At 65.2% G+C, this 27,088-nt stretch overlaps 8 protein-coding genes across 8 annotated transcripts; 6 read left to right on the top strand and 2 right to left on the bottom strand.

The window, feature by feature from the left end:
* Positions 1-848: 848 nt before the first annotated feature.
* Positions 849-4,158, bottom strand: EMIHUDRAFT_461998 (hypothetical protein; the record flags this gene model as incomplete). The annotated part of the gene is made up of 7 exons (XM_005757803.1): positions 849-1,579; positions 2,241-2,258; positions 2,351-2,710; positions 2,764-2,830; positions 3,093-3,217; positions 3,390-3,812; positions 3,904-4,158. The coding sequence occupies 7 exons, from the start codon at positions 4,156-4,158 to the stop codon at positions 1,025-1,027; spliced, it is 1,803 nt and encodes a 600-aa protein (XP_005757860.1). The 3' UTR covers positions 849-1,024.
* Positions 4,159-6,087: 1,929 nt separating this feature from the next.
* Positions 6,088-9,204, top strand: EMIHUDRAFT_97320 (hypothetical protein; the record flags this gene model as incomplete). Its single annotated transcript, XM_005757802.1, has 2 exons — positions 6,088-6,822; positions 7,807-9,204. The coding sequence occupies 2 exons, from the start codon at positions 6,088-6,090 to the stop codon at positions 9,202-9,204; spliced, it is 2,133 nt and encodes a 710-aa protein (XP_005757859.1).
* A 3,370-nt stretch (positions 9,205-12,574) lies between these two features.
* Positions 12,575-13,360, top strand: EMIHUDRAFT_351117 (hypothetical protein; the record flags this gene model as incomplete). Its single annotated transcript, XM_005757801.1, has 3 exons — positions 12,575-12,676; positions 12,791-13,111; positions 13,189-13,360. Coding segments are annotated over exons 1-2 (310 nt in total), but the record flags the coding sequence as incomplete, so codon positions are not given.
* A 1,797-nt stretch (positions 13,361-15,157) lies between these two features.
* On the bottom strand, positions 15,158-16,638 carry EMIHUDRAFT_433197 (hypothetical protein). The gene has a single exon (XM_005757800.1). It carries the CDS (start codon positions 16,589-16,591, stop codon positions 15,242-15,244), a length of 1,350 nt encoding a protein of 449 aa, XP_005757857.1. The 5' UTR covers positions 16,592-16,638; the 3' UTR covers positions 15,158-15,241.
* An 802-nt stretch (positions 16,639-17,440) lies between these two features.
* Positions 17,441-21,018, top strand: EMIHUDRAFT_433195 (hypothetical protein). The gene is made up of 11 exons (XM_005757799.1): positions 17,441-17,606; positions 17,835-18,111; positions 18,208-18,277; positions 18,505-18,616; positions 18,764-18,830; positions 19,175-19,235; positions 19,462-19,487; positions 19,747-19,775; positions 20,278-20,351; positions 20,548-20,636; positions 20,785-21,018. The coding sequence occupies exons 1-11, from the start codon at positions 17,474-17,476 to the stop codon at positions 20,954-20,956; spliced, it is 1,110 nt and encodes a 369-aa protein (XP_005757856.1). The 5' UTR covers positions 17,441-17,473; the 3' UTR covers positions 20,957-21,018.
* A 733-nt stretch (positions 21,019-21,751) lies between these two features.
* Positions 21,752-22,954, top strand: EMIHUDRAFT_433191 (hypothetical protein). Its single transcript, XM_005757798.1, has 4 exons — positions 21,752-21,871; positions 21,943-22,000; positions 22,257-22,437; positions 22,507-22,954. Exons 3-4 carry the CDS (start codon positions 22,412-22,414, stop codon positions 22,742-22,744), a joined length of 264 nt encoding a protein of 87 aa, XP_005757855.1. The 5' UTR covers positions 21,752-21,871; positions 21,943-22,000; positions 22,257-22,411; the 3' UTR covers positions 22,745-22,954.
* A 2,189-nt stretch (positions 22,955-25,143) lies between these two features.
* Positions 25,144-25,483, top strand: EMIHUDRAFT_199161 (hypothetical protein; the record flags this gene model as incomplete). Its single annotated transcript, XM_005757797.1, has 2 exons — positions 25,144-25,162; positions 25,353-25,483. The coding sequence occupies 2 exons, from the start codon at positions 25,144-25,146 to the stop codon at positions 25,481-25,483; spliced, it is 150 nt and encodes a 49-aa protein (XP_005757854.1).
* Positions 25,473-26,627, top strand: EMIHUDRAFT_351105 (hypothetical protein). Its single transcript, XM_005757796.1, has 4 exons — positions 25,473-25,800; positions 25,983-26,075; positions 26,174-26,334; positions 26,483-26,627. Exons 2-3 carry the CDS (start codon positions 25,994-25,996, stop codon positions 26,275-26,277), a joined length of 186 nt encoding a protein of 61 aa, XP_005757853.1. The 5' UTR covers positions 25,473-25,800; positions 25,983-25,993; the 3' UTR covers positions 26,278-26,334; positions 26,483-26,627.
* Positions 26,628-27,088: the final 461 nt, after the last annotated feature.

Genomic DNA, 27,088 nt, shown 5'->3' with positions numbered 1-27,088 from the left:
TAAGTCGGCCGTGGCACAGCCTGGGGCCAAGAGGCTCCCACCGTGATCAACGATACGGCGCTAGCCCCCAAATTTTCTTCGCCTGCGGCGGGCGCCTTCTAATCCGGATCGATCCTTCTCATGCTCAGCAATCGCCGCCTCAGCATCCTCCTCTTCCGATTCTCGTTGCTCTTCTTGAGCGCAATCTTCAAGCCAAACAGTTCTCACAAATAGCCTCAAGCTCAAACAAACGCATGTCAAGGAAGCCTGTGTATGCTGGTCCTCTTTGAACGATCCGCGCGTGAGGTAGATCTAGCATAGGGCCTTGTTGGCAGCAGCCAGCTTGTTGCGCTGCTTCGTTGCGATGAGCTGATTGGGATCGCAGAAGTGCATGCCAAGCACCGCCACGATCTTGAAGCAGAACACATCGCAACCGCATCGTCCGCACTGCCATCGGCATGCCGCGCCCGCCGCTTCGCCGCAGCCGCCTTAAGACACGCATAGCGGCAGCACATGGTACGGTGCGCGTACTTGAGCAGGAGTTGCGCGCCGCAAGTAGCGCACTGGCCCTGGGACAAGGCGATATGGCGTCGTGCGCGGCATACGTTGGTCGGGACGCGTCCAGGTATTTTTCGGGTAAACCTGGACTTTTGCAGGTATACCCGGGTTTTACCCGGATTTGGCCTTGTGCCGTCTAAGTTCATGGCCCCCGACCATACAGCGTCTAAGTCCGAGCCCGGCTCCGTGCGGGGGCTAAGTTGAGCGCTCGCTCGCTGCAGAGGCTAAGTGTAGAGCGACCCTCTAGCCCTACTACCCAACCATTTACACCACTACACTCTACAGGGAAAACAGCCCGCTTCACCGATACGGCTTTTTAGCGGCTTTTTACACGCGACAGCACACGGAATCAGCAGACACACACCGAACGTCGCGCCCGCATGCCACAACGCAGACTTGGACCACACACCGAGACCGACACACCCCGACACAACTCGTTCGCGCGACACGCTGCTCACACTCCCCTCGCCGCTGCCCACACTGGCTCTCACTCGGCGGCACGCAAGGAGCGCCGCGCGGTGCGGAGCTCCGAGGCGAGCGGGCTCGGCGGAGGCAGCAGCTTGAGCACCGAGGAGAGGACGCCGTGGTCGGACGGGAAGGTGAGGGTCGGGAAGGGCTGCCTCTCGACGTACGCCTTTTGGCCGGTGTTGTCCTTTGTCGTCGACTCGACGCCAAAGCTGCCCCTTGGGAAGAGGAGGAAGTCCTTCGGGTTCTTGTCGCCGGTGCCCGGCGAGGCAAGGTCCTTGTACGCGACGGCCTTGTTGAGCTGCGGCTGGAGATAGGTCCGCGCGTTGAAGGTTGTGATGTTCGTCGGGTCGGGCGCGTCGCCCCAGCAGGAGGTGAGGCCGAGCTGGCGGTACTCTGCCGCGAACTCGGAGACGCCCTGCTGCTTCGCGCTGCCGACGGCGTACGTGTTTGCGTCCATCCCGAAGACATGCCGTGTGCCCGCCGGCTGCTTGGCGAGGAGCTGCGCCATCGCCTTGACAACCGGCACGGTCGCTAGCCCGTCCGTGTCTCCGTGGAAGGACGCGAGCACGTACGTCTGCCGTGGGGAGGGGGGGGGGGGGGTTCGGGTACCGTGGGGTATGGGGGAGGGTGGGTTCGGGTGCAGTGGGGTATGGGGGAGGGTGGGTTCGGGTGCAGTGGGGGTAGGGGGGGGGTTCGGGTACAGTCGGGTATGGGGGAGGGTGGGTTCGGGTACCGCGGGGTATGGGGGAGGGTGGGTTCGGGTGCAGTGGGGTATGGGGGAGGGTGGGTTCGGGTGCAGTGGGGTATGGGGGAGGGTGGGTTCGGGTGCAGTGGGGTATGGGGGAGGGGTGCTGGTGCCTGCTTCGTCAGCGCGTCCGTGGCGGACAGGACGAGCACGTCGCCGGGCGCCACCTGTTGGGGCGAGGAGAGCCGTGATTTCTCTTCTCTTGTGAGGATTAGCTAACACTAGAGGTCGTCATCGCATTCGCCTTCCTGGGACCCAGCGCTGCCTTCTGACTGTCGTTGCTGTCTCTCTCCCTTCTCGACTGTCTGTGCGTCTTGGGTCCGGGGGTTGTGTTTTTGTGTGAGGAGATCCCTGACGGTACAGCTCCGTGATGGCGATGTGAGGATGGCGATGTGAGGATGGCGATGTGGCGATGGCCCCGGCGGTGCGTGTGCATCGCCATCCTCCGCCGGTGCTAGCCCGACTACCAGGCACGACGCCCGACTCTCACCGGCTCCTGGTACCATACCTCCAGAGTACCGAATCCGGTGTGGGGTCGGGGGGGGTGTGGGGTCGGGGTGGGGGGTGGTGGTGGTGGGGGTGGGGGGGGAGGCGCTGCACCGGGACGTCACCCCCCAGGCCGGCGAGGAGTGCGTCGAAGGCTGGGTTGAGGCTCGTGGCGGAGGCCGGGTCGAACCGGCTGCGCGAGAGGAGCAGCACCGAGATCTGGTCGCGCTTGCCGTCGTTCGGCGCCACGTGCAGCGAGAAATTCCGCGACAGCTTCGGGTGCTCGCGCAGCTGCGCGACCATCGCGCCGGACACCTCCTGCAGGAAGATGGCGTCCGAGTCGGCGTAGCTATCTCCCAAAATCTCCCCATATCTCCCCACATCTCCCCATATCTCCTGCAGGAAGATGGCGTCCGAGTCGGCGTAGCTATCTCCCAAAATCTCCCGAAATCTCCCCACATCTCCCCATATCTCCTGCAGGAAGATCGCGTCCGAGTCGGCGTAGTTATCTCCCAAAATCTCCCCACATCTCCCCATATCTCCTGCAGGAAGATCGCGTCCGAGTCGGCGTAGCTGCGAGAGAGGATCGCGAGCCTACGCGCTGGAGACGCCGACATCGGGGCGGGAGATATGGGGAGATGTGGGGAGATATGGGGAGATATGGGCAGCCTACGCGCTGGAGACGCCGACATGAGGGCGGGAGGACGGTGTGCAGCGTCTTCAGAGCAGCGCGTGAGTACGAGGGGTGCGGACACATTGAATGCAGCCGGGTACGATCGAGTGCAGTGGACTACGCTGCGCTCTCGCCCGCTAGTTCGGAGGCCGGACTCCGTCTTCCGCTTCTAGGATGGCGCGCGTGCGGTGCGTCTTGCGCGAGTTGAGCGCGACGCACATCTGCCGCCGCATCGGCTGCCAGGTCTCCTTGTGCGCCCCTCCGCCGACCGTGTTGAGCATGTGGACCAGGATGCCGTCAAAAGCCGCCTGAGGGAGAGGGAGGGAGAGGGAGATAGAGGGAGATAGAGGGAGGGAGAGGGAGGGAGAGGGAGGGAGAGGGAGATGGAGGGAGGTAGAGGGGGTAGAGGGAGGTAGAGGGAGAGGGAGCAAGAGCGAGATAGAGGGAGATAGAGGGAGGTAGGAGGGAGATGGAGGCCGCCTGGCAGATGGCGGAGAGAGGGCGCGACATCGCCTCCTCCGCCTCGGTCAGGGCGGGGTACTTTGCACGCGAGATCTTGCCGACGAGCTGGCTCGGGGTCGCCTCCTTGCCGGAGGCGAGGGAGAGCTTGGTGTCAAACATGAAGCCCTTCCACTGCGCCCACCACTGCTCCATCGAGGCAAACTCCGCGCCGTAGCAGTTGATCGCGGTTGGCCGCGTCGCGGTCTGCCCGCTCGCGAGGTTGATCGTGTTGGTCGTGCGGTCGGGCATCGACATCAGCCGCTTCTTGCCCAGGTCCTTGTCCTTCATGAAGCCCGCGATGATCTGCCGGCCCGCATACTGCGACCGCCACTCGGCCACCGCCTCGTCCACGTGATCCCACCCCGCCTCCGTCATCTTGGCCTGCAGCTCACCCAGCATCGCCTGTCCCACGCGACGGCCGCAGTGAGGCCGGCGCTGCGCGTCTGCGCCTCTCCCCTCTCCCTTCTCTCTCTCTCGCTGCCTCCGTGAGCACGGTCGAGACGGCGACGTCCGCGGCGCCCGGCTCGTCGAGGAAGGCCTGCACGTCCTGCATCATCTGGTTGTATTTTGGGTCGTCGTGAGTGATCCAGTACTCGAACGGGTTGTTGTTGATCGCCGCGACGTTCCACGTGGCCACGCGCAGGTACGCCGGATCAGGCAGCGTCGCGGCGCGCCGGGCCAAGCCGCGGCCGGCAGCCGCGGCCTCGGTCGGCGCGGCGGCGGCCAGAACACACGCGAGAAACAGCATATACACACACACGTGGACTCAGGCGCCGCCTTGGCGCGTGCACGCCGCGGCCGTCGTCTTTTTATTTTTTGAGCTTAGCCTTCGATGTTATGAAAACAAACGCAAGGCGGACATGGCATATCGCTCTCGGGCTCACGGACATCCCTCACACCCGCCGCACACCCGCCGCCCCCGCGCGCGCCCCACCCCGGCCGGGAGAAAGGGGAGTGACAGTTTGGGATTGCAAGCCCGAGTATGTTGAGTCCTGGCTCAACAACGCAGATAACAAGAGGGGGTGGTCCGGCTCACAGGTCCGGCTCACGCGCCTCGAGCTCGCCAATCTACCGCACTGAACACTTCCGCCCCCTCGCTCCCAACCCACCCACCTCGCCGACCGCAGAACCGCGCGATCTCGGGCGATCTCGGGCCGCGCCGCGCGATCTCGGGCGATCTCGCGCTATGTCGGAGCTCCACGCCACGCCGCCCCCCCCCCCCCCCCACCTCACCCACCGCCGCGCCGCGCCATCTCGGGCGATCTCGGAGCGTCGCTCGCGCGGCGTCACACCTGCTCAAAAAAAAGGAAGGGCCTGGTTGGAGCCACGGGGCTCACGAGGACGTGCTCGCTCGGTTCTCGCCGCCTCGCCCTGCGCCACTTGGGCCGGTGAGGCGGCGCCCCGCGCGGCGCGTCCCTCGCCCCGTCACGCCGACCCCTGCGCGCACCGCTCATCTTCAGCCCTCTCGGGGTTACTCTTGCGCTCACGCAGGGGAACCCGGCGGTACTCCCTTCCCCCCACCTCCGACGGGTTAGGTCGGTTCTGCGCCCCTTGGCGCCTGTGCATGTCCCGCGTGCCCGCCTGCCAGGGCTGATGCCAAGGCCAAATCAACAACATGCCCGGCTGATGCCAGGGCCAAACCCACTGCCCGGCTGTAGGCCGGACTTTTTATTTTGAGCTTAGCCTTCGATGTTATGAAACAACGCAAGGCGGACATGGCATATCTTTTTATTTTCCCTTGCTGCGGTGTTCGTGTGCAGTCGTTGGTCGGACTGTGTGTTTCGCCTTCCTATCATTCAATCAATCAATCAATGCGCGGGCAGCTCGAAGCCGCGCTCTTGCGCCCACAAGCGGATGCCCTCCAGCGCGAGTGAGGAGCGATGTCGAGGGGGCCGCCGTCGAGGCGAGAGATGGGGCGCACGAGGAGCTCCGTGGGGAGGTCGCGGAGGCGGGCGGGCGGCGGCGTGTCTGGCGAGGGAGCGGCGCGGTGCGGCGGCGGAGAAGTCGGCGGAGGGGCCGTCTGAATTCGGACGCCTGTGCCACCCTCCACACACTACAACACACAGTGTACTAGCACGGCGCATCCTGCGCCGTGCCCCCAATGTCAATACTCGAGCTTCCTTGTGCTCAATCTTGTCACGGTCCTACGTCCCTTGCGAGCGTTCGCGTGAAGCAGTGCTTTGATCCTTTACAGTCCTACATAGAGCCAACCACCCTCCGGCTCTGAGCCTCCGCGCTCAAACGTGGTTCCTCCGGTGAGGTGCAAACCGCCCACCAGGCCATGGCGGACAAACCCGCCACGCCCCAGCGCGATGACATGGCCACCGTCGCACTCGACACCGTCTTACTCGACGAAGAGCCTACAGCAGATCAGGTCCTTGGACGGGCCACTTCACACCAGCCTGGCGCGGTCTACGTAACAACTGATTGAACCCTCCCGCACCCACTCCCCATACCGACACCATGTCTGGGGATGGGGAACCGACGCGCGGGAGGGATCATTTTGCGTTTTTTTGTGTTTTTTCTCTTTCTTGGCGGCTCTTCCGCGCCAGGCTGAAGCGCTCCATAGCCTCTCCTCGCAACGACCACACAGCTCGCCATGCCGACCCGCAGCGCCGCTCGTGCGACGGACACGTGAGCAGCACCCACCGCGCCCGTCCCTGCAGTCCTCGTGCTCATGGACTTCGTGACATACGCCGGCGCCGCCGCTATGCTCTGGATCAACCGTGAATTTCTGATGCTGCACGGCAGCAACGCTGTCACCCTCCCAATCGCCACCGCCATCTTTGTCGTCACCATCAATTTTGTCCGCGGCCTGCTCATCGCCGCCCGCTTTCTCACAGCCTACGCATGCAAAGGGTACACTGCCTCTTGCGCTCTCGCGGCGGCTTGCGTGGCTCGCGTCAAGACTTGGGTCGCCTTCGGATCTGAGTCGCACCAACGCTCCATCAAAAGCTCCGTCTGTGATGTCCACATGGCACCCCGGGGAGAAGCTTCCCACGAGGGGGGCGAGCTTTCGACGAGCCGTTTTGCCGGCTCAATCGAGATCAGTTTGAACGACAACTCGCTTGAGACAGAGGAAGACGTTACCGCCATCGCCGCTCAGCTAGCCGCCGCCGGCTTCGATGAGATCGAGCACTCCTCTGGCGTCGCCATCCCTCGCCCTTCCGAGGATTGCACCGAACCTTCGTGGCTCATCGAGGCCGAGCGCATCCTCTTCGAGACATCCGAATTCGCGTCAAATCTCGAGGGTTCTGCCTTCGAGCGGGCCGATGACGTCCCGGATATCGCCGCGGATCACGTGTCCCTGCTCGGCTCCACATCGCCGTCACCATCTACCCCGCCCGACAAGAGGCGCGAGACGAGCGACGTCAACGACCGCACACCGCCGAGCTCGTCACCAGCGGCGCCTGTGACATCTCCGGGCCGCCACCTCGCGTCAGCACCGAGTGGTCTGTCCCGAGCCTACACGGAGTCCTCTGGATTTTCACTTCATCAACAACTTCATCGCCGGCGCCGAGACACGGCGCAACTCAACTTCAAATTCAACTTCAAATTCAAATCTCCCACCCTGCCCCAGCCCAAAACAAAGGTGCCGGCGATGCGGACCATCTCGTGTTGGGGGGGTGTGCTTCGGTCGAGTCTACCGGTCGCCGCCCGACTCCGTTGCCGTCTGCTGCCCCTTGCGTCCTTCATCCTGCCATCGGCTGCGGGCCGACGCCGACGCCTCCTGTCGGACCTCTCCTCCGGGGCGCCGACCGTGGGGGGGCCCGGGGGAAGGGGGCGCAGCCCCCGACCTGGCTGCCGAGGCGCCAGCCGAGGCTGTCACACAAGAGGCCGAGGCGACAGCCGAGGCCACTACCCAAGGTGGAGCCGAGGCGACAGCCGAGGCCGCCGCCCACAAGGCCAACCATAGTCTCACCCCATCCCCAGGGCCTCCAGGGCTCGCACCTCAACCTCTCACAGCCAGCGCACAGCGCCATAGGAGATATTTTCTTCTCAATAACAAGGGAGGAGTTTGGCGGACTACGGGGATCGGCTTCTTACACAGCCCTTCCCTGCAGCGAGCCCCCCTCCAACCCACCCGCGCTAGGTCTCGGGGGACGCAGGGGTCACACCCGACAACCTCTAGAGGCTGTGAACGCTACCCGGGTACCCAACGCGGCCACTGTGTGCGGCTCAGTACAGACCTGCTCTGCTAGCATGGCTTCGTTGATGGAAGTGCAGCACCATGGTGGACGTGCATGACGATGCCTGCCTGCGCCAAGTTGCGAGCGATCTGACGGAATGCAGCTACGCTGTGCTGGACGGCTTTCTCGGTGATCGTGCGGCCACCCTCCTTCGGGAGCGCTGCCTCAACATAGGGCGCTCCACCGCCTCGCCCAGCGGCTTCGAGGTGCTGACTTCGAAGCTCAGCACGCTCGTCGCTAGTCTTGGCAAGTGCGGAGCGGATGAGCTGGCGGGAATTTCGCTCTCATCGTGTGCTCTGTCGTGCTTGAGGGCCGGAGGCGGCCAAGGCAAGCACGTCGACCTCCCAGGTCGACATCCCGGGCGGCTCTCTGTCGTCTACTACCTCCAGGAAGATAGCTGGGACGCGGCTTCCAACAGCGGTCGCCTGCGCATATACAAATCGAGCAGCGGGACCGAGGCGCTTGCGTGCGATGAAGCGGGCGCAGATCCAGACGTGGTCGCTGTCGAAGGCGCACTCGCGGACATCGCGCCCATCCGAGATCGGCTGGTGCTCTTCTTCTCCGATGACCGCTGCCCTCACGCGGTGTCACCGTTGGACGCGGCCTCTGGAGCTCGATACGCCGCGGTCGTTTTCTGCCAAGCGCATGGGAGCTACGAGCGCGGTGGCGAGGAGGAAGACGTCGTCTACGACTGGGAGGCGGAGCCGCTGCGGCTGTCGGAATCGTGCGAGCCCACGGACACGGCTGCTTACTCGTCGCCCATCGACGAGCGCTTGTGTATGCTCGAAGAGATCTACGAGGCGCTGGGGCCGACGGCTACAAACTTTAGTGGGCTGGGCAGCGCGGAACTGGCGCTGCTGAGCTCCAAGGAGCACGGCGGCGAAGGGGCGCACGTCTATGGAGACACCGAGGGCGAGCTGGTGGCGCATCTGTTTGGGGAGATGCGGCCGGTGGTAGGCGCTGCGGAGGAGGACGTCGTAATCTGCGACCTCGGCTCTGGCAACGGCAAGCTCCTCCTGCAGCTGGCGCTGCTGACGCCCGCGAGACGGTTGGCAGGTGTGGAGCTGTCCGCCACCCGGCACGCGCAGGCGACGGCTGCGCTCGCCCAGGCGGCCGAGCGGCAGGTCCTCTCCCCAGCGCGCGCCCGGAGCATCGAGCTCAGCTGTGGGAGCATGCTCGATCACGCCGCGCTGTGTGAGGGCACGCAGTGCTTCTGCTACTCCCTTGCCCTGGACACGCCCTTCATGGAGGCGCTTGAGGCTCACCTCGCCCGCACGCTGCCAATGGGGGCGCTCGTTCTGCTCCGCGGCAAGCGCTTTCCGGGCGGCACGTGGGCTGAGCCGGGCACGGGCGCATCGCGGCGAGGGATGCAGCCCGTGCTCGAGACGCGCATCGTCAATCGCATGCACCAGTTCTACGGTTACCGCATAGCCGATGCTGGCGCCGCGCCGCCTGACGGCGCCGCGGACGCCGCAGCCGAGCTGCGGCTGCTCGAGCTGGAGCAACGTAGCGCTCCGCTCGCTGCCGCAACGTCACGCGAGTTCGTGCGATCCTTCTTTGCGCCGACAGAGCCTGATGTCCATGAGCTTCCTCCTTTGTTTTAATCCGTGGTGTCAAAGTGCGCGCCAGTCCCGTGCCCAGTGTCGTGCGAGGGAGTTGGGTTGTAAAATTCTCTTTTCAGGCGCGCCAGTCCCGTGCCTAGTGTCGTGCGAGGGAGTTGGGTTGTAAAATTCTTTTCAGGCGCGCCAGTCCCCCGTGCCTAGTGTCGTGCGAGGGATTCAATGATAAAATTCTGCTCCTGTGGTGCGGGCGACGGCTTCTGAGGAAGCCGTCGCCCGCGCCTCGCCTGTCGCGTGAATCGTGTCGTGCGACCGCCTTGGTTCTAAAATTCTTTTCCTGTTCGAGTCGTTCGGTGGGTTTGGGAAGGGGGTCGGCGAGATCCTCTGGGGGGCGGCGAACGTGCTGCAGAACAAGTTGACGCGGGCCCATTACCTCGATGAGGTAGAGGACAGATGGCTGAGGGACGCATTGGGGCGACGCCGACTCGCGTTATCATAGTTGAGACACTTGCAGGCATCGTACGACGGCGCCACCGGAACGCCCTCCTTGCGCCGGACGACACGCCGGACGTGCGAGTTGACACGATCTACAACGAGGCGCGCCGAGCTCTAATCCGGACTTACGCCCACGCACACCCGCCGCCGAGCTATCGACGAGGAAAAGGCGATCCGCCTCCGAATCCCGGGCTGGCAGCCGTCGCCAGGGGAGGGGCCCGTTGCGGAGTGGGAGACGGAGTGGCTCGCCTCAGGTTTCTTTTCCAGCGAAGGCGAGTGCGCGCTCCCCGAGACGCTCAAATCTGTCCGAGGGGTGGCGGCAAACGGCTGCGCGGTGAGCACAGTCGCACTCCTCTGTGTAGCGCCTCAGGGTGAAGGGGGGGCATGCCGGGTCAAGCTGAGACTAATGGTAGAGGCACCAGGGGTCGTTCTTCGCCCACAGCAGCAACTGGCAGAGCAGGCGCAACGACGCCCGCCCGACTGGGTGGCATACACAGACGGGTCGGAGGACCTAGGGAAAGCAGGGTGGGCCTATGCAGTACTCATCGGGGGCGACGCCATCGGCGATGAGGGCGCGTCGCTGACGAGCGAGGGCTACGGGCCAGTTGTCACTTCGGCGGCGCACACCCAGCCTACCTCGGCGCGCGAAAGCATACCAACAACACGGCGGAACTAACCGCCCTAGCCGAGCTCCTCCGGGCTCTCCTATCCTCGTCACCGCAACAAGCGGGATCACGCGGAGTAGTGCGGACCGATAGCGAGTACGCGGCGGCATGCATGATGGGACGGGTGACCCCCAAAACGAACAGACGGCTAGCGGAGCGCCTTCGTTCCCTCTGGCGACGCCTTCGCGCCAATCACACCGTGACGTGGAGGCATGTGGCGGGTCACAGCGGCAACAAATGGAACGACTACGTCGACGAGCTAGCAGCTCGCGGCAGGCAGGGCGACAGAGGCTCAAACGCTGCCGAGTGGGCGGACGACACCATCCCGACGGACACTCCCGACGAGGAAAGCAACGCGGAGGGAAGCGACAGCAGTACCAGTGGACACGGAGCAACAGGCAGCGCCCAGGACTCGGAGAGAAATGATGATAGCGACGCCAACGGTGGACCTGCTACACCAACGGCTACAGCCCCAGCCAGCCCTGACAGCCACCCCTCGCCCGCCACCGACCCTAAAGCCGCACCCGTCGCTAACCCTCGCCGTTCCCCCCGAGTTCGAACGATATGGTCCGAGTATGTGCCGAGCGAGCAGGCGAGCGGGGAGCACGATGCGTAATTGCCCTCGATGTTGACCCTCCCCCACCACCACTCTCCCCGGACGACGCCGCTCTCGCATCTGCTATGGTCTCGCTCTCGATACACAACACGCTCGCCGACTTGGCAACAAGGGTTGACTCCATCGCGCTAAGCGACGAACCTGCCCCCGCCCCTCGGGGCGGGGGGCCCCGCCCCCCCCGGGGGGCCCTTTGGGGCCCCTCCAGGGGGCGAACCCTCCGGGGAGGCCGGCTTTCCCCGTGCCGGTTCTCCCCAACCAACCCCGCCGGCAGCGCGAGCTGCCGGCCACATTGAGCGGTTCGTCCGCGTCGCGCACTCGTCCCAACCGGGGGCCGCAGACTCGTTCTGCGCGCCAACGGCTGGTGACGCTGTGTTGCCCTTGAGCTAGTCCTTCCCCGGTCGCCTAGCCTCTGCGCTGTCTGGCGAACGCCTGTATGCCATGCGCGCGGACCACGCTTGCGTGGATACGTGGCTGGCAGGCTGACCCGTGTGCGGGGTAACCCGCGCACGGGGAAGCTTCACGGGTTCGAGTCGTCAAACATTAAGCAGCGGAGGTGTGCCGAGGGGGACCGGGAGGCGGTAAGTCGTCGTTGCCCGGCGCTGCTTGCAGCACCATGGCGATGACGCCAAGAGGTTCCTCTTTTCCGCGCCCCCCCCGCAAGGCGCGCGATACACGCTCGTTTACCCACGAAAAGACGAGGCCGAGGGGGGGGGGGGGGGGTCAAGTATGTTACATCATATGAAGCCTGGAGAGCAGCTCCTCTGCTGCTCACACACTCTGCACAGTTGGCATCCTACTGTCTGAATACGTTTTCCACGTATTCCAAATGACCTCCCAGAGGCCTGTATTCCACCCGTATTCCACCCGTATTCCACGTATTCCATGGAATACGCCGTATTCCAAGCTCCAAAAATGGACGTATTCCGTATAAAATTTTCTTCGCTCCGCGAATTCAGACAGTAGGGTTGGCATAGCATCCGCTCGCTGGTAGCGTGCTTTTTTACCTCACACCCACGTCTCACAGTGTGCCCCGGCAGTCGCCGAGCAGTGTCGCTCACACAAGCCGCAGCACTCAAGTGACTGAGGGCCAGTGAGGGCGAGCCCATCGCTGTCACAGCTGTGCGGCTGCCACTGGTGTGAACGCTGCTCGCAACATGCGTGTCGCGCACTCATTCATGACCGGTCTCAATGCCCCACCCCCCTGCGCGCGGGCCTTCTAAGCCCGCGGGTAGTCCCCCCCCATCCCCAGGGCCTCCAGGGCTCGCACCTCAACCTCTCACAGGCCAGCGCACAGCGCCATAGGAGGTATTTTCTTCTCAATAACAAGGCTGTGAACGGTGACTCGAAGATGTATGCACATCTCGGTCAACGCCTCTGCTCGCGGCGCGAGCTCTGTCCCCCTTCGGCCTCGCACCGCCTGCCTACTCCCGCTCGCAGGTACAGCCGCTGCCATTGAGGAGGGCGCGAGACGCGTCCGCTGCTGCCCATTCCCCACCCTTGTCCCGCGCGACCGCCCTCCCTCTCTTCTGGCAAGAGAGCGACCCGCTCTCGCTTGCTCGCCAATCGCCGCCCGGCTCCAGTCCGAGCGCCGAGGACGCGAGCGAGCGTGCCGGCGGCCCCACCTTCTTGCCTCTCTGCAGGAATTCGTTCGATCAACATGCTCAAACTCGAGTTCGCGCCGGCCGCCGGTGACAAGCTCGTGCTCAAGCTCTCTCCTCCGCCGCCGCTTGCTGACAAGCAGGTGTGCGTTAATTTGCAGTGGCTGGGTGAGGGGTATGCACGCGCGCGCCGCTGCAACGCACGCAACGCTGCGTCTTCCCTGCAAGACTACCCTCTCGCGTTCTGTGGCTGACAGGCGTCTCTGGCGGACAACACGACCGTCATCGACTCTGGCGGAGGCAACGCCGTCGGCATCCCCTCCGAGCCCGTCTCGCTCAACGATGGCATCGACACCGGCACCGGCGGCACCGGCACCGCCAGCACCGGCACCGGCAACGTCCCGTCCGAGGGCGAGCCCGGCCCGCTCAAGGACGGCGTTGACGCGGGCGGCGGCAACGTCGCGGGCGAGTTGTCGCCGATGAAGTCCTTCGCGAAGGTCGGAATCGTGCCGGCTGACGACGGCCGCATCACGCTCGTCATCTCCGCGTCGGTGTCGCCGTCGCTCCTCGGAGCCAAGGTGCGCGTGCGCACGCCAAGATTGTGATCATCCCTCTCCCGTCTCCGAAAGCCTGCGCGTACTCTCTTCGCCCACAGGCGTGCGGCATCAAGAACGTCAACATCTCCGTGGCAAAGTCTGGCCCGGAGGGCGTCCTCAAGAAGGACCCGGCCGCGGAAAAGGTGCCCGACGCGGGCGCGGTCGACTCGGACAAGGCCAAGGCCATGTTCACCGCCCACGAGCCAAGCCCAAACGCCGTTTTCTGGTCCAAGTTTACGCGCCCGACCGGCCCACCGACGGCCCCCACCGGCGCCGACGGCGCCCTCAAGAAGGACATCCCTGCGGCAGAGTCTGGCGCGGAGGCCTGCGTTGACGAGACCGGCGCCATCAAGAACCCGGCGCTCAAGCCAGTCACCAAGGTCGCCATGGCCCTCAAGCCGGCGGAGGCCGGCGGCGCGCCGGTGCCGTCGATCAAGGACTTTCCGGAGGAGGAGCCCGCCCCGGCGGCGAGCGCCTGGCATTCTGCACGACGGCGTCTGCCGGCCCACTCCCTGACCCCGTCCCGCGTTCGATGCGTAGGGCGACGCCGACTGGAGCGTCTCGACCAAGGAGTTTCCAGAGGAGGAGCCCGCCCCGGCGGTGAGCACCTCCCATCAGCACCCTTCTGTGCACACGCGGGTATTGTGGGGACACGCGAGTCCCACAGGCGGGCACTTACATTGACCCTGTGACCTCTCGTCTGCCGCACGTCACGCGCGCGCAGGGCATCGACGAGTGGAAGACCCCCTCCCCGCTCCGCAAGATCGAGCGCAAGGGCGAGTCCAACCTGGTCGACCGCTCCAATACCACCAAGAACCTCACCCCGTTCGGCCGCGTCGACCCCAACGGGTTCGCGGCTCTGCTCGGAACGGACGCCGACAAGGAAGACCTCGCTGGCGTCGGCTCCGGCGACGCGTCTGTCGGCGACGCCCCGCCGTCGTCGTCGACGCCTTCGGCGCGTACTGCCTTGCCCGTGCAGCGCGCTCTGCTCGCCGTGCAGGAGACGGAGCCGACCTCGACGCGCTCCGGCTTCCGCTTCGGCAAGTTCTGCTCGACAAAGCTGCTGTGCGTCTTCTTCTCCGTGGTGATGATCGGTCTGGGCTGTTCGGCCGTTGCTCTGTCTTCCTATGGCTCTGCCGGCGTCTCAGAGCTCCTCGACGCGGTGTCCGTGCCCGACGCGGTCGCGATCCCGGTGAGCCGGGGCAGTCGGAGAAGTGGCAACTCCGTGCACTGACGGTCGGCCGCCAGAAAACACGCCTCCGTGGCTCGGGTTACACCAATCCTCGCTACCCAACGCGGCCAAAGGATATCCACCTCGAGAACCTCGAGAACAGCGATTGTAGGAAAATGACGAAAACAAAAATGACGAAAACACTTGACTGACCGGCCTTCCGACTCGCGCCTCTGCCTCACTGGCACTATTGTAGCCCTGGCCGGTGCGCGTGCTCAGTTGAAGTTCCGGAGTGAAAATTCGAACGCGTTCTCTCACGGTGACCAAAAAATGTCCACCTCAGAGGCACCTCCGGAGGCAGGCCGCCGCACGCCGGCGACACAGCTCCAGCTGTCGAACTGACCCGCAGCTCCTCTCAGAGCGGGAACTGTGACAAAAGTTGACTGAGGCGGTTGTCAGGAATCATCATACGGATCACATGGTGGCTCTCTTATGACGGGAGACCACCCGACCACTCCTGGGTGGCACTGCCACCGGTGTCGCTCGACGTCCTGTCGACAGCGTGCCGACAGCGACACAGACCATGTGGGACGCGTCGAGTATCGACCCCTACTGCTTACCCAGCCTTTGAGTGTATCCTGGCTGTGGTCCCACACCCACTGGTGTCCATCTCAGAGACCGCAGGAGGTCATGAGGGTCGATGGGAGTGCCGACCCCACAATGCCTAAAAACCCAGCCCAGTACTCTAACCCCGCGCTATCGCCGTCCCAAACTGTCCCTTTTACCGGCCGGGGCGGGGCGCGCGCGGGGCATGGCGCGGGGCGGCGGGTGTGCGGGACGTCTGTGGGCCCCCGAGTGCGCTTTAGCTTGTTGTTCTAACATAACACAGCAGTCAACAAAAACAGTCGTCCGGGTAAACAAACAATTGATGGCGATCTGAATCAGCCAATCATGGCGAGCATCTGCGAGACGAGGCTCCTGTCGGCTGCCTCCTCACTATCGAGCACGGTGAGCAGCTCCTCCTCAGACACCGACGAGAGCGCGGGCGGCGACGCGGCTCGACACCGCTTGCGCTGGTGGCGGATGGCTCCCTCCCGCACGACGGCGCTGCGTGCGCTGCTCGTGCTGCTCGAGCTCCGGCGCACCATCTCCGGCTGCGCCTGCGGCGGCTCGTCGAGGGCCTCGGCCGCCCCGGTCTCAGAGACCGAGGGCGACTCGCTGCCGTGCGAGTAGGTAGCGGAGTCCGCGAGCGCCCGCTTGCGCCGGCCGAGGCAGCCGCCGCTCTCGAACTGGAAGATGCCCCGTCCGTCCGCCCCGGCGGGGACGTCGACGCCCACGTAGATGAGAGCGTCGCAGCCGCTCGCGGCATCCTTGACGCGGACGAGGCGGACGACGTACCGGTGCGGAACGACCACCGACTCGTCCGGCGCCTCTTCCATCGGGACGCCCAGAGAGGAGAGGCCATGCACGTAGCTGCTGGAACGCTTCATCGAGAGCATCAGCACCTCGTCGGCCTCAGCTTGGGCCACCTCGCTTGTCGAGTCGACCGGCGACAGCGGCGCATGCAGCACTCGAGCCATGGCCCGTAGCATAGGCGTGCGCTCTTCGTCGCTATCCACCAGCCGCCATAGCATGCGTGCCAGCACGTGGGCGATCGAGGCGTGCTCCAGGTCGTTCTCCTTGTCGACGCCGCGGTTGGCGACGTACTCGGTCATGGCAGGGTTGAACGTGTTCCAGACTCGGCCGCCAGATACGACGCCCACGTGGACGAGGCAGTGAGAGTTGAAGAGGTCGGAGACGACGGCAGGCATGCTGGACACTGCGGCCGGTACGACAGTCGAGTCCTTGACCGCCACCTCCGCGTGTGTGAAGCCGAGCCGGCCTGCGGTTTGCAGCGCAAAGTTGGCCAGGCTGGAGCAGCTCCGCACTCCTGCGACGTCGAGCGTGACGTTGAGCGCTGTCCGCAGCAGGGAGCGGTCGTAGAAGATCCCAGAGACGGCGTACGTCAAGAAGTTGGTCGAGAGAGAAGCGAAAGAGACGAAGGCCTTGCCGAGGCCGATACTTCGAGTCGCGAGACCCTCGGATGAGTCCGCAGACAGCTTATGAGGCACCGTCAAGCACCGGTAAAGGAACTCAGGCGCAGACACGCTGGGGAAGGTGACACATGAGCCTTCGACCGTGCCCGCCAGCGGCGGCGGAACACCGCGCACGCCACGGTGGGCCGGATCCGTCGACGGTTGCCACCCGACCAGCTTGCCATCGGCTTGCTCACGGACGGTGATGCGCGACATCGAGCTAGGAGACGTGGACTCGCCCTTGCTCCAAACAAGCGCCCTTGGACGTCCACCACTTCCGCGCATTTGCAAAAAAGTAATTCGCCGACGCTAGCGGCCCAAGGAGGTTGCGTGGTGGCATTGGGCAAAATGTGTGCAGGTTCAACGAAACCTGCAACTCCGAGGCCGCGCGTATTAGGCTGTAGTCCGCGGGCTATAATCCGCGTATTAGCGGGACGTGCGTGGTGGCTGGTGCGTCTGACGAGGGAACCGAGGGTGTCTGAGGACTGAGCTCTGAGTATGACTAGTGTGTAGTGACTTTAAATAACTTTGAAGTAGTGACACCGCAGGCTCCACCGGCAGCTTTTCCAGCTCCGGTGTCACAGTGCCAAGGGACCAATTGCTCCCCCCCCTCGGGAGGGCCGAACTGAGGCGCCCGTGGGGACCCCACAATTCCCTTCCCCCCTCGGAGGGGGCCGGACGGAGGCGTACCCCGAGGGCCCCACTCTTTCCTTCGCATAGCGGCCACTCTTCGGATCGCTGGTCGAGCGACCCGGGGGATGCCCCGCGCGCCTGACCCAGGCGCGAAAACGAATCTGCGAGGCGTGGCCGCACATGCGGCCCGATGGGGAGGAACGGGGCGAGCCCCCTCCAACCCACCCGCGCTAGGTCTCGGGGGACGCAGGGGTCACTCCCGCGCGACCTCGGGAACTAGCCGGGGCAGTCGGAGCAGGGGCAACTCCGTGCACTGACGGTCGGCCGTCAGAAAACACGCCTCCGTGGCTCGGGTTACACCAATCCTCGCTACCCAACGCGGCCAGGATATCCACCTCGAGAACTTCGATCACCAATTTTTCTCACGGCGTGCACGAGAGAACAAGAGAAGCACACGATTTTGCGATGGCCGAGCCCACCGTCGGCGTCTGCTGGACGCGCAACATGGTCACCTTCGCGCTCGACAAGCCCGGCTTCGGCCTCGTCCCTCACGAGTGGGGCGAGCTCCACACGTCGGTCGCGACGCTGCTGCTCTCGGGCGCGCGCGTGCACAGCTCGCCTCTGTGCTGCCGCCGCGCCCTCGGCCATTGCTCGCGCCGCCCCCCTCGGCCGTCCGGCCCCGCGCGCCCGCCACCCCGCACGCGCGCTGCTGCCGGCGCAGCTCTGCAAGCGCCGAGCACGCGGCATGACCCGCCCGCGCGACCCGCCCGCCGCTCCGCACCACCTCGCCGCGCACCGACGCGCCCTTCCGCGGTGCGCGGTGCAGGCGAGGTTGGCGTGGGCAGCTGCGTCTTCACCGAGGCGCCGCGCCACGTCGTCGACCGGGCGATGCGCCTCTGGACGGCGAAGCGGCCGGGGCTGCAGGCCGCGCACAGCGCGCCGCACTACGGCGTGGAGGGAGTGCCGTCGGGCTCGCTCTTCGACTTCGTGCTGCCGACGTCGGACGCGCGGTCGCTGCTCGCGGGCGCCGCAGAGGCCATCGGGGAGGGCGGCCAAGTGTCCGCCATGCTGACCAAACTCGAGTCTGCCAACTTTCGAAACAAGTCCTCCCCCCGCCCTTGTCGCCACAAACCGCGCCCCTCTCGGCCTGTCAGCGGGGCGTCTCTTCACCCCCCCCCCCCCCTCCCTCCTGTGAACAGGTCCTCCCTCGCCACCAAGCTCCTCTCCCGCACGGGGCGCCTCGCCAACCTCGCCGCCGCACCCTTCAACGTGACCCCTCTTCTAAATAAATAGAGCAGACATCTCCAGGAGAGATGGGCGACGCACGAACACAGAGGGACAGTGCGCACCCCGCCCCGCTCGCAGGGCGTGCAGCACACAGCAACACAAGGCATATCTACGCTGTGCGCCTCCTCGTGACCCCTCTTCCTCGGCCTTAATTAATGAACCGAATTCTTTGCCTTTCATTGATACCCCAACTATGGTTGCCTGATTAGGTGACCCTCTTCCTCGACGACGACACCTTCTTCTGCCCGCCCCCCCTCCCCTACACCGCCACCCGCGCCGCCGCCTTCGAAGCCGCGCGCCTCCGAAGCCGCCACGCCGCCGGCAGCCGAGATCCAGCCGAGATCCAGCCGAGATCCAGCCGAGATACAGCCTCGAGATCCAGCCGAGATCCAGCCCACCGGCGGCGAGATCGGCCCGAGATCGGCCCGAGATCGGCTCGAGATCACGCGGAGATTGCGTCGAGTCTAGGTATCGAGCCTGCCTCCGGCCGCGGCGGCAAGGTGCAGCCGCGGTGTACGAAGCGCTGCCAGCGCGCCTACCAGGTACACACACACACACACACACACGCACACGCACACACACACACACACACACACACGCACACACACACACACACACACACACACACACACACACACACACACACACACACACACACACACCCACACACACACACACACACACACACACACACCCACACACACACACACACACATTACCTTACCTTACCTTGAATGCCGCGGGACTCCTGTCGTCTAGACGTTCGTGGAGTCGCGAGGGACTAGCCTGGCCCTTGCCCCACCACCTCGTGTGTGTGGAGAAGCGTACCTTACCTCACCGTACCTCACCGTACCTTACACCCCTCACCTCCCCTTGCGCCCACCAGGCCGAGTTCGAGCGCCGCATGACACGCCTTGACTCGGAGCCTGTGCGAGGGAAAGGCCTCTCCTAGACACTTCCTAGACACTTCCTAGACACTTCCTAGACACTTCCTAGACACTTCCTAGACACTTCCTAGACACTTCCTAGACACTTCCTAGACACTTCCTAGACGACTCGGAGCCTGCGAGGGAAAGGCGTCGCGCCCAGCTGCGCTCCTCACCACAGTCGGCTAGTCACGCTCCAGCAATGAATGGACTAAGGAGTGACCTGCGGGGACAACAAAGGCCTCGCCGAGCTGCTCCGCGCTTCGGCGGGCGGCGGCGGGCCGCTAGCGCGAGGGGCGGCGCGGCGTGGCAGCTCTGTACTGAGCGCGTGTGATGTCTGTCTCTCTCTCAGGCGGGCGCTGAATTAATTAACCAGCCGAATCAGTCGCCGAACTAATAGCCCAATTCATGAGGCGACCCCTCCTTTCTGCCTCTCAGGCGGGCTCTGAATTAATTAACCAGCCGAATCAATCGCCGAACTCATAGCCCAATTCATGAGGTGATCCCCTCCTTTCTGCCTCGCAGGCGGGCCGCTCGGGCGAGAGGGGCCGTCGGTGCGGCGACGCTGGCGGGGGCAGCCGCGGTGAGGCGACACACGTGATGACACCCCAGCGACACACGCGTGGCAGGCGAGATTAGCCGAGATTACCCGAGATTAGCCGAGATTACCCGCAGGCACGCCTCCCCGAGATTAGCCGAGATTACCGGCAGGCACGCTCCCCCCCCCCCCCCCCCCCGGTTACCCACGCGCACTGGGCCTCGCACTATGAATGCCGCACGGCTCCTGTCGTCTAGACGTGGAGTCGCGAGGGACTAGCCTGGGCCTCGCCCCACCACCTCGTGTGTGTGGAGAAGCGTACCTCACCTCACCTTACCGGCACGCGGCGAGATCGAGAGAGTGCAGCCGGGGAGGCGAGGGGAGATAGCGGTCGCAGAGCACACGTGGCTCGTGGCACGCTTGCACGGCCCGCGGCAGGCGCGGCAGTCTGGGAACCTTGTAGGAACCTTGTAGGAACCTTCTGGGAACCTTCTCGGAACCTTCTCGGAACCTTCTAGGCGCGGCTCGTCGAGCGGCAGCTGTGGAAGCGAGCGGTGGACAAGGGGTACAATGCCACCGCCGAGGCGTGGAGGCAGGAGGGCGGAGTAGGCTCTTCCTCTCGGGGGTATTGATGAGGAGCACTTGGAGCACTTGGAGTGCAGTTATTAGCCTCACATCCAGGGCCGGGGAGCTAAGAAGCGCACCCAGCGGGCCGGATGATCGGGATCGGGTTACGGGCTAGAGAGCCCTAGCCCTGAGGGGAATGAATTACGCCGAGGCGTGTGGAGCCAGGAGGCGCTGGCGCGCTGCCTCGCGACCGAACCTCGCTGCGCCGCCAACCGGCAATCTTGCCTCGCCTCGGGCTGGGCTGCCGACGGCAGCCAGCTCCGCCCGCCCGCGCCGCCCCCCCTTCTCTCCGCCGCGAGATTGCCCCCGAGATCACGCTCTCCGCCGCGAGATTGCCCCCGAGATCACGCTCTCCGCCGCGAGATTGCCCCCGAGATCACGCGTGACGTCGAGTGTAGGCTGCGCCGGCTGCTTGGTCGCGTGCGAGGTCAGTCAGTGTCAGTGTGTGACACACACCTCCTAGCATGGAGGACGGGCCACACGCACACACACACACGCTGCACACGATTGGCTCGGGAGCCGACACGAGGCACACTGCCACCGGCCGTAGCACGAGGTGCTCAGAATTAATCACTCCGCTCCTGATTCATCATCTCGTGAGGTGAATCAATCAGTATCACGGCCGTATCACGAGGTGAATGAATCCGTCCGCTCCTCCGGCGAATCATGAGTTAAAGCGAGGTGTTAATGAATGACGTTAATGAATGACGTTAATGAATGACGCAATGAATGACGTTAATGAATGACGTTAATGAATGACGCTAATGAATGACGCTAATGAATGACGCCCGCCTGGCCCCACGTGCGAGGACGCGGTGGGCATCGCGGCGGCGCAGGGCTCCGTCGCTTGCCCCCCCTTCTCGCAGCGCGCTAGGAGCCTCCCAGGAACCTTCCAGGAACCTTCTAGGCTCCGTCGCTTGCCCTCCCTTCTCGCAGCGCGCTAGGAGCCTTCCAGGAACCTTCCAGGAACCTTCTAGGCTCCGTCGCTTGCCCTCCCTTCTCGCAGCGCCTAGGAGCCTTCCAGGAACCTTCCAGGAACCTTCTAGGCTCCGTCGCTTGCCCCCCCTTCTCGCAGCGCGCTAGGAGCCTCCCAGGAGCCTTCCAGGAACCTTCTAGGCTCCGTCGCTTGCCCTCCCTTCTCGCAGCGCCTAGGAGCCTTCCAGGAACCTTCCAGGAACCTTCTAGGCTCCGTCGCTTGCCCCCCCTTCTCGCAGCGGGTGGGCGGCGCCGAGAGCAGCATGCGGCGGCAGGTTGCCTTTGCCCTCGGCTTCAACGGCGGAGCCATCCTCATCTCTACCGACCGACCACGCACGCCGCCGCTCTCGCCGGCGCAGCTGCGCATCCTCTCTGGGGGCGGCGGCGGAGGCGGCGGAGGAGGCGGAGGCAGCGGCGCGGCGCGGTTCGCGTCGGACTGGGTGACGTGCCGCCCCTCTCGTGGCATCGACCAACGAAGTGATGCATGCGCACTCAGCATCCGTGACCTAGGTGCGACGGCGTACCCCTCGCGACGGAGATCGTCATCTCGGGGGCAATCTCGCGGCGGAGATCGCGACTAGGTGACGGCGTACCTCTCGTTTTGGTCGAAGGGATGGGAGGCGCAGCTGGAGAGGAACGGTGCAGTGGCGATGCTGGTAGTATAGTAGCAGTAGCAGTTAGCAGTTAGCAGTAAGGGGTTGGGGTTGGGAGGCGCAGCTGGAGAGGAACGGGACGCGGGACTCGGCTCTGGCCACGACACGCCCACGACAGCGCCCACGACACGCCCACGACAGCGCCCACGACACGTCCACGACACGTCCACGACACGCCCACGACACGTCCACGACACGCGCACGACACGCGTCCACGACACGTCCGCGTCCCTTCCCCGCAGGGATCGGCTTCGCAAAGGACCAGGGCCCGCTCGGCGCCATCGCGGCGACGCAGTGCCTCAGCAAGGAGAAGACGCGTGCCAAGGCGCGAGCCGGCGGCGTGCCCGCCGAGTTTGAAGACTACTCCTCGCGCAAGGACGCGTTCGGGCGGTGGAAGATGGCGCGGAGCGTCGGCGTCGGCACGTAGCGTTCGTTTAGGAACCTTGTAGGAACCTTCCAGGAACCCTCCAGGAACCTTCTAGGCGTCGGCACGCTCAACTACAACTGGTCGGTGGCGCCGCTGCAACCGGGGCTGAACCGCCGGCTCGAGCGTTTCTTCTTCGGCAAGCTCGTGCAGCCGACGGCGGTGGCGAAGGCGTTGGGCGGCGTGCCGCAGGTCGGCTACACGCACATCGTCCACCACCACCACGCGTACGACGACTTCGGCGGCCTCGCGGCGCTGCACCGCGCGTGCGCCCGCGCAAACGAGCCCGGGGTGAGCATCATGTGAGCGAGAAGCCGGTCCGGGAGGCGGCCTCTGACTGTTCGCGCGGCGTCTGTCAGAGCTGTCGGATGCTTGCGGGCTCGCGTCTGGGGAAGCGGGCGGGGAGGTGGAAGGGAGCAGGTGTTCTTGGGTGAGCGAGTGAAGGGCAAGGGGTGGGGCGTACACGCACGCCGGGACACCATCGCATGAGAGCAAAATAAACCTTCTGGAGAGCTTCCCCCACAGAGACACCCAGCCGAGACCCGGGGCGAGAGGTGGATGGCGTGGCCACACATACGGTAGCTACCGGTTACCGCGCCACACCTGCTGTATGTGCCACCGGCCCACCCTCCGTCTACTCGGCGGGGTTGCAGCTGCCTCTGGAAGGCACCGAGAGGTTCAATAGTCAAAATCAAGGTTTTGTAACGCGAGCAGTGCCACAGTGAAATGGAATTAGCCAGGCTGCCATCTGGCGCAGCTGCAGCCGTCTCACGACTCACGTAAGAGTTCCGGACTCTCCGCCGCCAAAGCCATACCACACGTCTCCGCCGCCACCGACCACCCTTGGGCCGTCCACCCTTGGGCTCTAACCCGCCGTGATGCCGAATCCTCTCCTCGTTGAGCTCCGCGAGAAGCCTGAGCATCCCCTCCTTGTGCAACTGCGAACTACGCTGGCTTCTCACTGCCCCGGCGCCCACGCCTCGACCTTCTTGGGCAGCAGCTGGTTGGACAGGTCCTCTCCGTGTCCTAGGCAGCCGCTATCGCCCTTTCCCCACGCAAGGACAGCGCCGTCGGCGGTGAGGGCGACGCTATGCACGGATGCAGCCGACACAGCGACGACACGCCGACTCGCCAAGGCCTCGACCTTCTTCGGCAGCAGCTGGTTCTGCTCGTCGCCGTGGCCTAGTCGGCCATCGCCTCCCCAGCCCCAGCTCCACACTGCGCCGTCGGCGGCGAGGGCGAGGCTGTGTTCGCCTCCAGCCGAGACAGCGACCACGCGCTGCCCTGCCAACGCCTCGACCTTCTTGGGCAGCAGCTGGCGCTGCTCGTCGCCGTGGCCCAGCCGGCCAAAGGCTCCATAGCCCCAGCTCCACACTGCGCCGTCGGCGGTGAGGGCGAGGCTGTGCCTGCTTCCAGCCAGCACAGCGATCACGCGCTGGCCAGCAAAGGCCTCGATCTTCTTCGGCAGCAGCTGGTGCTGCATGTCGCCGTGGCCCAGCCTGCCATAGCTTCCCAAGCCCCAGCTCCAGACGCTGCCGTCGGCCGTGAGGGCGAGGCTGTGGACGCCTCCAGCCGACACAGCGACGACGTGCTGACTCGCCAAGGTCTCGACCTTCTTGGGCAGCAGCTGGTCCTGCTGGTCGCCGTGGCCCAGCTGGCGAAAGTCTCCATGGCCCCAGCTCCAAACGGCGCCGCTGCTGGTGAGGGCGAAGCTGTGGAAGCCTCCAGCCGACACAGCGACGACGTGCTGGCCCGCAAAGGCCTCGACCTGCTTGGGCAGCAGCTGTTCCTGCTCGTCGCCGTGGCCCAGCCGGCCATCGCCTCCTGCACCCCAGCTCCAGACGCTGCCGTCGGTGGTGAGGGCGAGGCTGTGGTACCATGCAGCCGACACGCTCACGGCGCGCTCGCCGCCCAGCGTCGACGGGAGCCCCGTCGGCGTGCTGAGCTGTGTCACGCCCTCGCCGTGGCCAAGGAGGCCTATGTGCCAGTTCTCAGCCGCGCCGCACGACGAGAGCCGCCCCTCGCCGACGATGAAGATGCTGTGCCGAGCGCCTCCCGCCGCCCTCGCCGGCGGGTTGGACTCGCGCAGCAGCGCCGAATAGCACAGCCACCGCACGGCGCAGCTCTCGCCCTCTGGCTGCGCCGGCGGCTCGTAGCCGGCCTCTCGCAGGCGCAAGCGGATGCCCTCCAGCGCAAGCGAGGCGTGGAAGAGCAGCGAGACGGCTGCGACGCGAGCGATGTCGGCGGGGTCGCAGCGAGAGAGGGCGCGGAGGAGGAGCTCCGTGGGGAGGTCGAGGAGGCGGGTGGGCGGCGGCGTGGAGGGCGAGGCGCTGGCGGCCGCGAGGTGGCGCGAGCGGCGGCGCGGCGGGGTGGAAATACAAAATACGAGAAAAGCAAACTCCCTCGCACAACTATCGGGATGCGGCCAGGAGGGGGTAGGGTCAGAGGGACTGCACCCAAGGTGTTGAGGTGAGCACCTAATGTAGTGTGGCTGTGCATATCGCGTGCCCGCCCGCCAAGGCTGGTGCCAAGGCCAAATCAACTGCCAAGGCTGGTGTGCCAGGGCCAAACTAATTGCCTGGCTGGTGCCAAGGCTCAAAGGCTCTTCTAGGGTACCCAAACTCCGGGCCGGTGTGCGGGGAGCGAACCTTAACGACCGCCCAGAAGCTTTCTGAGCGAACCAATCGGGCCAGGATCATCAGCATATGTCCCCTCCACAACATCGTGGGCGTTTGAGCGGTATTTGAGGAGCACCGCCACTCTGAAGTTCGGCCGGGTGGTCTGCAGACCCCCCCCCCGGAGCAGCAGAGGCTCCGTGGGGTCGCAGAGTCGACGCTGGGAGTCGGACTCGTCAAACCGTCGCAACACCACGCGGTCCGCACGTACCTACCACATCCCCTCCACCGCTGAGAAGGCGCAGATCGACCGCCGGGCCGCGAAGCCGTCGTTAAGGAGCGGTTTTTGGAGCCGTACGAAGAGGTCCCAGACGGGCGAACATGCGGTTTTTCGATGACCACGCGCGATGTGGTATCTGCTTTTTGCTAAAAACGGGCCGCCTAGTGCAGCATCACTAGTAAAACACGCAACCACACTGAGAGCTCCACACTAGCCGGTATAGGCGAGAACCGACGGCGTCACGGTCGCCGGAGTGGACGCACTGCACACACACTGTGACCGTGTCGACGGTGTGACAGTGCGCGACACAACCGTCGGCGCCGCGCTATCGCGGCGCCCCGCAGTCTACACGCCTCAGGTGCACCCCTGAAGGCGCCATGAGCGCGCAGGCACATAGCAGCGCCGCGCCAAAAGGTCATTCCCTCACCCGACCCGCGGCTCCACCGCGGCTGCAGCGGTCCGCTCACCTGCAGAGGGCAAAAACGTGTAGCTTAACAGACGAGTTGTGACGATCAGTGCTGGCGGAGGCCTCATCGCCGCGAATGTTGCCAGTCGCAGCGGGATCTGACGTCGCGTTTGAGGTGTGCATTGGCGGAGGGGTCGCATGGCTGAGAGAGGCAGAGGCAGCAGGCGGGTGGTGGGGCGGCACCTGTTGCTGCCATGGGCAGCGCCGAGCCGCGGCGGAGGTCGCTCCGTAGTTCTGCGTTGAGCCGCACGAGTGCGCCGACCCGTCGCGAGGTGCCTGCGCGGGAGTGATGTCGCGCCGATGGCTGAGTACGCGGTGTGTGAGCGGCTTTGCGCGCCGAGAGGCGGCGCGAGAAGGCGAGCGGGCGGGCGCGCCGGTGGTCGGGCACCGCGCGCTGCGGCTGCAGCGAGCAGGTGGCTGGCGCGGCGAAGGCGGGCAGCGTCGCGGGTGGCGCCACCGGCTCGAGGTGGGGTCCTGAGGTGGCTTCAGCCTGGTCTGCTCGAGCGGCACACCCGCCGCGCTCGCGATCCGCCACCTGTGGGCGGTCACCGGGGTGACGCCACGCCTCAGCTCACGAGATATGGGAAGGGCATGGGGTCACGCGGGCCCTGTCTGCAGCAGCAGTGCTAACTAAAACGACAAAATTCCGGATGGACCGGAGAGTGGCGGCGCGATCTACGCACCGTCCTCGACGCCGCCAAAAGCTGGCTGGTGGTCGCGCGCAGCGCGTCAGCGCCACTCCGACTGGTCGGGCACCTCGGCTGGGTCCATCAGCACGAGGCCTGCCCCGTCGGGGAGCCCCGCGAGCGCATGTAGCCCCACCCCATGCCCCGCCCCAGATCGCGCTGTTTCGCACGAAAAGACGACGCGCCAAGGGGGGGGTCTAGTTTGGGTACCCTAGACTCTCCTTGAGCACTTGAGCACTGGATAGGGTCGATTCCGCATGGTACGGGACCCCTCGATCGTCTCGCCCTCCCTCTCTGGTGTGTTCATTGGGGGGGGTCATCACAAACACGGTACAGGATCGAGGTGCACGCTGCCGAAGCAGTGTCGTCCCCCCTCTCCCCCCGACGGCGATGCGGTGTGGCTCTCCTCTCCATCTCTCCTCCCTCTCCGCTCTCTCAACTTTCTCCCTCCCTCGCCCCTGAGACTCTCAATATTTTCTGCCGCAACAAGGGGGGGGGGGGGGGGGGCGCCCTTCGGCGCTCGGCGGGCTACGGCTTTACGCGCGGCTGTCCCCCCCTGTCCACGCTCCAGCAACCAGCATCAAAGGCCTCGACCTGCTTGGG

This window comes from Emiliania huxleyi (assembly GCF_000372725.1).
Source record: "Emiliania huxleyi CCMP1516 unplaced genomic scaffold EMIHUscaffold_9, whole genome shotgun sequence".
NCBI lineage: Eukaryota > Haptophyta > Isochrysidales > Noelaerhabdaceae > Emiliania > Emiliania huxleyi.
Note: the sequence above shows the minus strand (reverse complement) of the source record. Positions and strands in the feature narration are given on the sequence as shown.

Coding starts and splice junctions, on each gene's coding strand:
- EMIHUDRAFT_433195 (XM_005757799.1), top strand. CDS start 17,474: ATGGCCGAGCCCACCGTCGGCGTCTGCTGGACGCGCAACATGGTCACC. Junction 18,278..18,504: donor TCGCCGCCGCACCCTTCAAC/GTGACCCCTCTT, acceptor TTGCCTGATTAG/GTGACCCTCTTCCTCGACGA. Junction 19,488..19,746: donor CCGAGCTGCTCCGCGCTTCG/GCGGGCGGCGGC, acceptor TCTGCCTCGCAG/GCGGGCCGCTCGGGCGAGAG.
- EMIHUDRAFT_351105 (XM_005757796.1), top strand. CDS start 25,994: ATGGGCAGCGCCGAGCCGCGGCGGAGGTCGCTCCGTAGTTCTGCGTTG. Junction 26,076..26,173: donor GCCGACCCGTCGCGAGGTGC/CTGCGCGGGAGT, acceptor GGGCGGGCGCGC/CGGTGGTCGGGCACCGCGCG.
- EMIHUDRAFT_433191 (XM_005757798.1), top strand. CDS start 22,412: ATGGCGCGGAGCGTCGGCGTCGGCAC. Junction 22,438..22,506: donor CGGAGCGTCGGCGTCGGCAC/GTAGCGTTCGTT, acceptor AGGCGTCGGCAC/GCTCAACTACAACTGGTCGG.
- EMIHUDRAFT_433197 (XM_005757800.1), bottom strand. CDS start 16,591: ATGTCGCGCATCACCGTCCGTGAGCAAGCCGATGGCAAGCTGGTCGGG.